Here is an 11934-nt window from a genome sequence, read left to right on the forward strand (position 1 = left end):
ATCCTATACTTGAAAATCTGTGATGAAGTTGTATTTTTGGGTGACGTGTTTTTTTTATATACCGTTTGCTGTATTTACTAAATCATTTGCCGTGGAGTATTATGGATGGTTAAGTCCTGATTATTACACTGAAGCAATATTTATATCAAAACCCACCTTGTGGGCAGCTGAATAAAACTACATTAAAGCTGCGAAGCCTCTCTTCAAATCTAATCTTTATTCAGGTGAATAAACTGCAAAAGAAATGAAAAATCACTTTTTACCCATTCCAGATTTGTTGTTAAAAACGTATTTTTATTAATATTTACAACATTTACAGTGGGAAAAACTGGGAGATTGTTTAAAACAATTGGATATATAATTACTTTATTTTCCCCCCAAAAAATCAGGACCATTATTGCTTTATATAAATTTGGACGCAGTGTTAACCAGCTGCACAAGTCGGTAACCGGTTAAAACCAAACGTGTTCATGGTGAGACACAAAATTAAGACCGAAAAAGACTGCATAATCCCAGGGTTTGTTTTTTGTGGACAAAAGCACTTAATAGGATTCAGCCTGTAGACCACCAGATGCAGACCCCGGAAGACAGGGTACAGCTTGCTCCAAACAAAAAAAGAATCCAGACTGTTAACCGTTCTCAGTTTATGACATCACATGTAAAAAGGTGCATTTTTTTTTATCTGTACTTTGTATCAGACAAATTGCTATTGAATGCAAATAGATTTTTTTTAATGTTTTTATGGTTTACATACATATTATATATCTAGCAATTTGTCTCACAATGTACAGATAGAAAGAAAAAAAAAAGTCTGCCTAAAATGGTCAGTAACCTATTATTTTGAGCGCAGGCAGAATTTGTTTCTTTAAATTATAATTAAATATGCAGGTAGAAGTTCACCCAGCGAAATACTGCACATTTCACCCCGAAAAGCCCCCTTGTTATTTAGTGTAAGTCACTTAACTACATTGGATTTTCCCTAAAAAAATGAGGTATATTTAACAATTAACGGAGTGTCTTAAAATTGTCAGTTCCAAAACAAAACAAAAAAAATGGTTTGCCTTTAAAAAAATGTATAAAGGCTTTAAGGTTAAGAAAGGAAGAATATGTATAAACAATGAAAACAATCTCTGAGTTTCTCCAATATGAGCACAAAAAATACAAGACAAAGGAAGTAGAGGAAGCAGTTTTTACAGAATCCGTTGCAGATAATACAATACATAAAGGTACAAAACATCACGAGGTCACGTGCTTGAAGCCATTTTCCGTCTCTTCAGTCTCTCTCTCCAATCCACAGGGAGAGCCTCGAAGTTGGCATTTTTCCCAGCCATACCACTAAAAGCACAGATCGGATGAGGATATTAAAAATCCGCACAACATGTGGCAACGTTCCGAACAAAACATTCATAAAAGGCTTCAGATTTATATCTGTGAGCACTATATTAATAGGGATGCACCGATATATCGGTGGGCAAAATATAATGGGGCGAAAAGGGCATTATCGGCATAATGCAGAAAATAATTGTCCGCGGGGGCCAGGCTGCTTACCTATGCATTGCTCGCCAGGAGAAGCAGGAACCAAGCGGAGTCACGTGAATGTACGTCACACGACTCTGCTCTGTTCCTTATTCACCTGGGGGCGGGGCAAGAGAAGTTGTTCGCACAGACTGAAGCTGCAGAGGTCTGCAAGTGAGAGATCTGCAGTCCTGGTAAGGGGGCGGAGTGTATTAGGGAAATTAATCTGTATCTGTGAATGAATGAGTAAATGAATGAGTGTCTGTGATAGCATAGATGTGTAAGTGTGTGTGTGTGGGGGGGGATAGTATGGCATAGGGAGCCTGTAATCACACTCCTATGAGGCTCAAGTTGCAGCATGTACTGGGCCCCTGGGCATCATAGGAGTGTAATTGCTGTTAGCAATCACATACATGTATATATATATATATATATATATATATATATACATATATATATATATATATACATATATATATACATATATATATATATATATACATATATATATATATATATATACATATATATATATATATATATATACATATATATATATATATATATATATACATATATATATATATATACATACATATATATATATATATACATACATATATATATATATATACACACACACACAATATTGTTATTGATTTTTTTTTTGTTTAATTTTGGTGTTAACCACACTTTTATTAAAAGTAACACACCAAAATTGGACAAATGTAATGTAATGATAATGTAATTCACTTCCTAGGCTTTACCTGGATTGAGACACCTGTACATGAGCGTTTCCCCCTAAAGGTTATTTAATATATAGGTGTAACAAACAGGATTAAGGTTAATCAGGACAGTTGCAGTCTCCAATTAAAACCAAAACGATGAAGTTTTAAACAAAGACGAAACTAAACGTGTAAAGACACAAAGCTCTACCTGGATAATTGCTGAAGCTTCCACTCTTCGATGCGTTTCTGACTCGTCAGACTTCGGTCTTCGTCGCTGGAGCTTGAATGCTCCTCCTCATCCAGCTCCTTTTGAATACTTTGCCATTTCTGTACCAACGAGGGCATTTTCACCTTACTCTTTTTAACCTGTAACAAACAAATCAAGTGACATTAGAATCAGGAAACAAAAATAAAAAGGCAAAACCAGACAGCTGTGACTTATGTCAGACCTTTTCTTTCTTGGCCTTTTTGGTTTTCTCCGTGGCTTTGCCTGGTGGCGCTGAAGCTGCAGCTGGGGCTGGTTCTGGCACAATTGGAGCTTGTTGAAGAGTGTGTGGAATTATGTGAGGCATGGCGGGCACCATACCGCTGCCTGGAATGGTATAGTCCAAAGCGTTCAAGACTACAGGAGAAGGAACCTGGAGCGGAAGTCCCATGTAACTGGCTGGAACATTCATCGCGGCGATGGCCGGTGCTGCGGAATAAACACGTTCATGTAGGATGTACAGAAAAAAAAAATATAGATTCAAACTAAAAAGAAATGCTTTAAAAGCGAATACATACCGGCTGCCAGTGACTGCTGAGTATACAGAACCGGACAGCTCCCGATAGTAACGGACTGTTCCGCAAACATATCCGTAGCCTTCCTCTTGGAGGCTTTACCAGAAACAGAAGGATCGACTTTGTTCTGAAATACAGATTTATTTTTAATTGTGCATACAGGAAACTTCGGCTCTCAAAAGAGGGAATACATGCCACAGTAAAGCCACAGTATACAACCTATACATGTAACATAGAAAGGGACACGTTTCAGAGATTAGCAAGTAAAAGCTCTAAGCAGCTCCATGCTTTTTTAAAAACATGCCAAGCTGCAGCACTTGGTGGACAGCGGTGGTTTAGAGAGAAGTAGAACAACAGGGGTAACGGAGTGTATTGACCATTCCATCCCCAGCGAGCAGAAGGGATGAGTTAGTCCTCACCTTGGCGAGGGATGGCTCCAGTGGTTGACACTTGGCTTGGATTTCTTCTGTCCCAGGAGCTGGTGGCTCTCTACCATCGTCATCTTCCATTTCTACTTCCTGGATCTCCCCATCATCTGCTGGGGGAGGGGGTGGCGGCGGCGAGGGGGGAGGAGGAGGTGGTGGCGGCGGCGGAGGAGATTCAGGAGGGGGAGGGGGTGGCGGCAGAGGTACTTCTAAAGGAAGAGGTGGCTGGAGGAGACCCCAGTATGGAGTCGCTGGAGCCGCAGGCTTAGGGGGTTCTGCAAAACACATATAGAACGGTTGTCAGTGAACAGAATCCAACAGACTTTATGATAACATGCGCTAGACAGGAACCCGCTATAAGCGTTCTATGCATAAAGACATTTCATTAGAATAAATAACAGGATCCCAGGAAACTTAATTTCCAAACCAATGGTTACTAAACCCTTCACTACCTTAATTACTACGTAAAAAAGTCTGTGCATGGGCAGCACGCTCAGCAGAGCCGCCTGCCAGGAGGGCATCAAACAGCAGTCAGCGAAATAAAGAATGTCAGTAAAACAAGCACCAGGTTAGCGGAAGGATCGCGTTATAAAAGCTACAAAAGTATATATCGGACATTATTCCCTCTTTACCTGGAACAGACTCGGGGGGTTCAGGAGGAGGAGGTGGGGCGCTTTCGACTTTATCCCTTTCCGTCAGCTTAGAGACAGCGTCAGATTTGCTTTGGGATGCGGCCCCATTCTCTTCCTCGTCCACATCTGGGAATTCCCATTGAGACGCTCCAGAGCTTTCATTAAGATAGAAATAACGTCTGTGATCCCTGAATCAAAAAAAAATACGCGCCTTTTAATGACACTCCTTGCAGAATCTCCACCTCATTTATTCTGCTCTCCTGCGGAAGTAAATTCACCCCACAGGAAGGAAACCCCCAAAACACGTGCAATTCACAAAGGAAAACAACCATCCTGCACGATTAGGACGGTCTCTGTATGCGGTACACTTAACGAGCTTTGTGAATAGGTAAGATGCCTAGGCGTTAGACCAGATCAATTTACGATTACATGTCTGATTTGAGAGTTTTATGTACATTTTTTATTTTTTATACACTGTGCTTAATAAAAAAAAACACTGGTGTGATGAAAGCACCATTTCTGGGAATGCCAAGCTCAAATCTGACATCGTCTACTAGATCCTCATTTAGAGCAAGCTAGGCAAGTGTTTAGTTTCTGGGAGCTGAAAGATAAGAGTAAAGAGCTTCGATTAAGCACAAGATAAAAACAAAACAAAGAATAAAATACGGAAAAACAAACAAACAAAAAAAAATAGACAAATGTAAATAAATATTTCGGTCTGACCTGAGTCAGGAGAAAGCATCTTGCTCTTCGTCGCCAGCTGCTGCCTGAAGCTCGTGATCACTTCGTCCGTGTTACGCAGGAAATGTGGGGTCCAGACATCCTGAAATGTTCACAGAGCTCTCGCATGCGCTTCCCCCCTCATTCCCTCCCAGATCAGGGCACTCAACACCTTGAGCGGCTTTAACCAACTTTGTGTCCGATCAGGAAACGCTTTACATGGAACCTCTATACACATACATGTATATCTCTACAAAAAAAACTTTGCCTTCTCCAATGAGCACGGCCAAGCGCTGCAGGGTCTGCCCACCCAGAACCTAACGGCGGCAGCTTTCAGTCTCCGAACAGATGAGGTCACGAGGTCAGGTGGTGATGTCACAAGTCATGTTTGCGATGTGAAAAGGTGAAAAGTGGGGGAAGATTCGTACCTGTCCCAGTGGCAGGACCAGCCTTTAGGGGTGGCGTTAATTTCATACTGTTTTATTTGTTCTGATGCGTCTTGGAGTTTACGTTTCAGGTAGTTTCCACTCAAGGCTCCTTCTCTCCAATCTGATATGCGGGTCTAGAAAGACAATAATACATAAAAACAAATGAATAAAACACATGCACTGCTAACTAAAGAAAACAGTGTGTAAATAATGAGTTAAACGGGTAGTAAAGGCACCCAAACTCACCTCCGTTTGAAACAGCAGAACATGGAAATTGGACACAGACTGTCTGTTGATGCCGAGGAACTCTAGTTTACTTATGAGACTGTTGGCCAGCTCTCCGATTTCGAACTGTCGGGGAAAAATGAATAAGTTAAGCTGCCCTCTGCAACGCACCCTTACACCGCCGCTCTGAACAGACCAATACTGCTATTATTCTGGCTCCAATGTTACCTTCAGATCTCCCTCTTCCTCCTCTTTTTGTTTTTTCGAATCTGTCACCGAGGCTTCGTCTCTCTCCGGCTCTTTCACAGGCACCGGACACTCGGCGGCTTCAGCTCCAAGCTCTGATAGAAGAGAACACATTTTAACGCCGCGGAAGGGAGACGTATGCAAGCCAAAAGAAACAGTGACACCGTATGCAAGCAAATAAGCGACTTTTTACCCCAATTATGATTCATTTGAAGCAAATTTCCTTAAAGTCGGAGGGATTTATATAAAATCAAACGCATACGGGCTCTGTAAGATTACTTAAAAGTAGAACAGCCTGTATAAGTTTACTGTGTATTCCGAGAGGAGCTGGGACAGCCCTGTTATAATGGCTCACCTGTCTCGGGAGTATCTTGGCCGGTTTTACAGGAGCTGCGACTTGCTGAATCAGGGCTGGCTGATGGAACAAATACTTTCCATTTGCTTTTAATGGGCTTTGCTTTGTGGGTTTCGTCAGACTGGCTGAAGTCGGAACGGGGACTGGACCCTGCAGTGCTGACGTCTCCCTCCTCGAGGGCTCGAAGCTCAGCCTGTGGAGGGGGAATCACAGTTGCACGTGAATTCATTTTACTTTCTAATCCTTCGTGGTGTATAAATCTATGCATTTTGTATTACGGCTGTCGGTCTAATGGCTACATTGCAAAGGCTTTCGAATAACAAACTTATATTAACAGGTATCCTAGAAGAGGAAGATCAGAGCAACAAACACTTCAACTACTTAGTAGTCTCATACTTACTATTTAGAAGAGTACAACACATTAGGGCTATAATAACTAATTTCTCCTTTCCCCACATGTGACCATCTTTAAACACGTTGTGTCTGTAGACGGCCCTATATATATATATATATAAGGTGTCCAGTTTAATAGATCTACAGAGAACTCACTTTTTTCCTTTCCAACACCATTTCTAGCTCCAATGTGTCTCGCTCCTCCATCTCCTCCTCACTCTCTCCGGACTGTACCGTGCTGCACACATCATCTTGCCCGTCATCCGCGCAAGCAGGCGTTACACTATCGGTACACACGGCAGCCATGTTGTCATCTTCTTCGGAAGCGGGGTCCGCCACGTCATCTTTACATATGACCCTCCTACGCCAGCGTTCCTCCTCCTCCTTCACAGCTTCGGGTAAAAGCGGGGCGAGCAGCGAGGCAGCGACCCCCACCTTCTCTTCTTCCTTGTTGGAAATAGCCTGGATTGCTTCATTCAGCTCCTACAACCAAAGCCACCCCAACACCGTTCAGTATTATTGCGTAGGCCGTACTTACGCTCACCTTTTCTTAAATAACGCACAAAAATATATATAAAACAGGATTCTGATATCTGTAAAGCTAAAGTTTCATGTGCTCAAAAACACTCCCTGTACAAATCCAGTGCTCATCAACTAATACCAAAACAGGAGATTAATCCCTAGACATTGAAATTAAATTTCATTCACCTTCTTAACTTCTTTCTTGGAAACCAATGGTAAGGTGCGGTGGGTCACGCCAGACACTGCTTCTTTGACCTCAGGGAAGGACTCGGCTGTGACCGCAGCCTCCACTGTTGCGGTGCTGGGAGAAGGAAAAAAAATACAATAAAACCATAGCATGAGTTGAGAGTTACACGATAGTGACTGATAAAAACCTTCCATTGACAGGGTGGACTCACCTGTTTGCATACCCCTGAGCCCCCTGAACCTGGGTAGCCAGATCTTGGGGCAGCTCCCATGTAACTTCATTTGTCTGAGTATTCCAATAGTAGTAACAGCCGGTGTTCTCATCCCACACTTCTTGCCAGTCCCCCATCTCGACTCCAACTAAAGCAAAACAGATAAACGTCAGTTACAGGCGTTCGCTAAACCTGCCGATCACGAGAAAAAAGGTTTAAAAGAAAAGATATAAGAAGACGGGACGTTATTCATTCTGTGTCGCGGTACCCGAGATCTTACCTCCGGTCAGAGAACACTGGGTATCATATCTCCAGGCGTCCCCTGCCACGGACACACCGCCACCGTTTTGTGCCGCAGGGTACACAGAATGACCGCCTTTCGGATCTGGTTTCGGTGGCGTGGGGGGAGGCGCTGCAGAAGAGACGGCACCGCCGCCATCGGCTGAGGAAGGAGCAGTGATGGCATCGATCTCCTAAACGAAGGGAATGGAGGAAATTCAGACTCAGGCAGCATAGTCTTCACTAAGACTATGACAACACATATAGCATGGACATTATACGACGGACGGGAATCTTTCAAGAGCACCAATATGTCTTACATGTGCTCGCGTTACTCTTAATTCTGTATATTGTTCATGTTAAACACTAACATTAAAGTTAAAACATTAAAATTGTGACGTAGGCCATTCATCAGGAACAAAGTATGGCGTTGAGTTATTAAACATCCCTAATAGATAAACAGAAGTGCAATTTTAAAAGAAAAAGCTTTATTACCGCCAAGAAATTGGCCAAGGTACTGTCGATGTCAGCAGGAGCGTTGGTCTTTGCCGCAGATACCACGGCAGGGGTCCCGTTGGAAGAGCCGGCATCTTCATCATCGCTGTCTGTGTATGCGCCGAGAAGACAGAGCCCACCTGCGCACGAAAGCAGCGTTTACTAGACATCCCGGCCACTCGACAAAAGACATACAAAGCGGCGCATAGAATAACATGTTTTAAAGGGATTATTTTAGACACAGAGATACTCGACAGGCTCGTACCTGTTTGTTTTACAACCGCGGCCTGCAGTTCTGTGGCGCCAACTGCAGCAGGAACGTGTATTTTCTGAGCATCCGCATCATCTGTCAGAAAAAATAAATAAATACATAGTGAGGAAACCTGTGCAAAATACAAATTACAATATATAGTAAGGCCAATGATCTGTTTTGATGGAAAACAAGGGCATTTTAGCTGTGAATTAATTGGAAAAGGGTTTTCTAACGATCAATTAGCCTTTTAAACTTAAACTTGGATCAGTGAACACAATGTGACATTGGAGCACAGGAGTGATGGGAGTGATAAAGGGCCATTGGAACACAGGAGTGATGGGAGAGATAAAGGGCCATTGGAGCACAGGAGTGATGGGAGTGATAAAGGGCCATTGGAACACAGGAGTGATGGGAGTGATAAAGGGCCTTTGGAACACAGGAGTGATGGGAGTGATAAAGGACCTTTGTACTTTTATGAAGAGATTCCATTAAAAATCAGCCATTTCTAGCTACAACAGTCATTTACAGCATTAACTCCGTCTGCGCTGGATTTCTGATCCATTTCATGTTATTTTAATGGACAAAATTTGCTTTTGACAAATCCAAGGCTATTGAATGTATTTATCTCCAGAACTGTGCTTCATATAATCTTTCGTTATCTGTTTTGTTTAGGATGAAAGATATACCGTTTCCAAACGCCTGGAATGATTCTTCCTCATGTACTCTGCAGCTACTCGGTTTACACAACATTACAATGGATGTTTGCAGAAATTTCAGAGATTGTGTTTAAACATTACTACCATATTCATACCATTAACCGCAATTTACGATGCTACTTTTCTAAAGTGGGTTGTGAACAGGTGCTCTTGTTACAGGTTTTGTTAAACATAGAATTTGACAGATCAGACCCGTTCGGCCCATCTAGTCTGCCCATTCTTCCTGCCTATACCATCCATGCTTAAATTCCCTCACTGTATTAACCTCTGCCACTTCTGATGGAAGGCTGTTGCGTTTATCCACCACCCTATTTGTTTTGCTATTAAACGTTGAGGGAAGAAGGGAAGAACCTCTCGCAGGTTGGCATCAACATGAACATAAAGCCAGACTACTGCATTCACGCTTTACATGCCGTCTGCCCCAACCTTCAACACTTTGTTTCCGATACGTCCGATCACAGCCAATCGGTAGCAGGTAGCAGCTGCCAATCAACAGGAGCGCTTTTCGTGCATGCGCTGGAGATGACCGGCATTTAGTATACTGTGCGCAGGGAGATGGGTTTGTCAGTACAGAATATGCATGTTGGGGGGGATTCTGCAGAAGCCCATTTAGGGACACGAGAGAAAGTTACCTCTCGGCTATCGTATGCATTAAATGGTGTTTAATGGCTGGAGCGTCCCTTTAATAACCTGGATCAGAGTGCTATGTTTTAGGACAGGGAGTAACCGCTGGAACACGCACACGCTTACTCTTCATACGTGTGTATTTACTACGCTCTGTACAATACCGACATATTTAATCCCCCATCACAATACACACCGTTCCTTCTCATGTGAGCACCGGGCATGTTCTTTATTAAGCCAACGAGATAAATTATTTCAGAGGAAATTTCAAGCTTTTGTTTAGTTTATTTCATGTAAACAGCAACATCCCTTTACCGGTTACATCATGTACTAACCAGACAATACATGACGCGCCGGAAGCAGTCATGCTTCACCGGGAACGGCTCAGGTTCGCCGCCTCTAATGAATAATTAGCATATCGGCCCCCTCCAGAATCCCCCTACTCGGTAATTCTGTCTCGGGTCCCCTACGCTGGACATTATACTGCTAGCAGGCTGAGACAGAGGCCTATATCCGGCCAGGGGCCTCCTCCCGCCGCAGGGCCCTATTTCGATGACTGGTAAGGGGCTTCCAACTCACCCTCAGAGCCAGAGCCGGTCTCCTCTCGGGAGGCAGCTCGGGGGCCCGGCGGGGAGAGGCGGAGAATAGGCCTCCTGCCGGACACCGCCCGAGTCTTCTTCCCCATGAGAGCGCAATGGAATCCTCGCGGAAAGAATGCGGGCGCGCCGATAGCACGTCACGACGCGGCCAAACTACGTCACCAGAGAGCGTCTCCGTGTAAACAGCTGGAGCTGCAAGCACGCCCAGGGAGTGGGAGGGGAGCTGCGTGCGGAGCGAACGCCAAAGGGTTAACCATGAGAAAGCGATTCCGAACGCAAATAGTTTGAAAAGTGGTTTTATCGCCAAAGCAGCCAATGAGTTAACGGAGAATAAAAGCTTTGGGGTATTTATGATACGAGCGATCGGCGCAGCGTATACACGGCAGACATGTCTGAATCATCGTAGGTTAAGAAGGTGGCACGCTTGGCATGAATTTACATAATGTCTGAATAACTAACTGAGGATCATGAGGGGTTAAAACCCATTGAGGAACCAACATCACGCTATGTACAGGAAAGGGTCCGATCCCATACATTATTATTATTTATTGTTTTATATAGCGCCATCAAATTCCATAGCGCTGTACAATGGGTGGGCAGGACATAAAACCCACCTAATTCCAGCCTGGCCAAAAAGATGTTTTGGCCATAAATAGGGTGCCCAGTAGGCCAACCCCTAGATTGTAAGCGAGGGGTTAAAATCTGTTGTGTCACCCAGATCCCATTGTGTATTCAAAACCCTCCCAACTCTAACTCAGGGGCACTCTGGGCACCCTTTTTACAGGCAAAGCCACTGATGGTCCAGGCTGGAATCTGCTGGGTTGTATGTTGGGGAGCGGACTGGTCGTACCCGCTCGGTAACGCGCCCAATCGATTCATGCGTGTCACCGTCTCACCGTAACATACAATGATTCCGACACGCCTGCCGGGTAAATGCCGCCGATGTTTTGTAGCGCTTACTTTTTCTTTTGTGTTATTGCTTTGTAATAGAAAAATATTTTCTCTTTTAAGTGTTGTCAAACGTCACCCGGAAAGAGCTCTCTATATGCTAAACTACAACTCCTATGATGCTCAGCTTAGTCCCCTCACCATTTGATTCTAACCACTCCCATTATTTTAATTACTATGGAAATAGACATTTTTATCTTTTATATGTCTTTCTATTTTCGGTCACCCTTAAGATGAAAGATATTTCTTTTTGCGTAATTACCGAGCATCATGGGATTTGTAGTTCCTCGGTAGCTGGGGTTGCACCCACTGGTTTGGCTTTTCTGTAAAGAATAATTTTTTTAGCCAGCTGCCCACGACCCAGCACCCTGAATATTTAATGTAAGCATATAGAAGCTGTAATAAAAAGTGTGTACACAGGTGTTTATAATTTATTTTAGTGACTGCGGTTAGAAGTGAAGATAACTTACAGCTCTTCATACGCCTTAAACGACAAACCCCACGGCAGCTTTCACAAAAGAAAAAGGGGCCATTTCAGTTACGGACCCCGCGCAGACTCCCATAAATACGCTGATCTTGCACGTTTTCCAGCACCAAGTAACAAACACACGGCCAGGATGGGCCGGATTCTGCGTTTCCACTTACCGGTGGTC

At 43.5% G+C, this 11934-nt stretch overlaps 1 protein-coding gene across 1 annotated transcript; it reads right to left on the minus strand.

The window, feature by feature from the left end:
* Positions 1–1175: 1175 nt before the first annotated feature.
* Positions 1176–10474, minus strand: FNBP4 (formin binding protein 4). The gene is made up of 17 exons (XM_053449824.1): positions 10314–10474; positions 8407–8487; positions 8142–8281; positions 7648–7840; positions 7368–7515; positions 7156–7270; positions 6604–6930; positions 6055–6247; positions 5682–5794; positions 5475–5579; positions 5229–5362; positions 4081–4268; positions 3443–3723; positions 3027–3150; positions 2693–2937; positions 2452–2609; positions 1176–1335 (listed from the first exon to the last, which is right to left on the minus strand). Exons 1-17 carry the CDS (start codon positions 10417–10419, stop codon positions 1245–1247), a joined length of 2742 nt encoding a protein of 913 aa, XP_053305799.1. The 5' UTR covers positions 10420–10474; the 3' UTR covers positions 1176–1244.
* Positions 10475–11934: the final 1460 nt, after the last annotated feature.

Source organism: Spea bombifrons, chromosome 10 (genome assembly GCF_027358695.1).
Source record: "Spea bombifrons isolate aSpeBom1 chromosome 10, aSpeBom1.2.pri, whole genome shotgun sequence".
NCBI lineage: Eukaryota > Metazoa > Chordata > Amphibia > Anura > Pelobatidae > Spea > Spea bombifrons.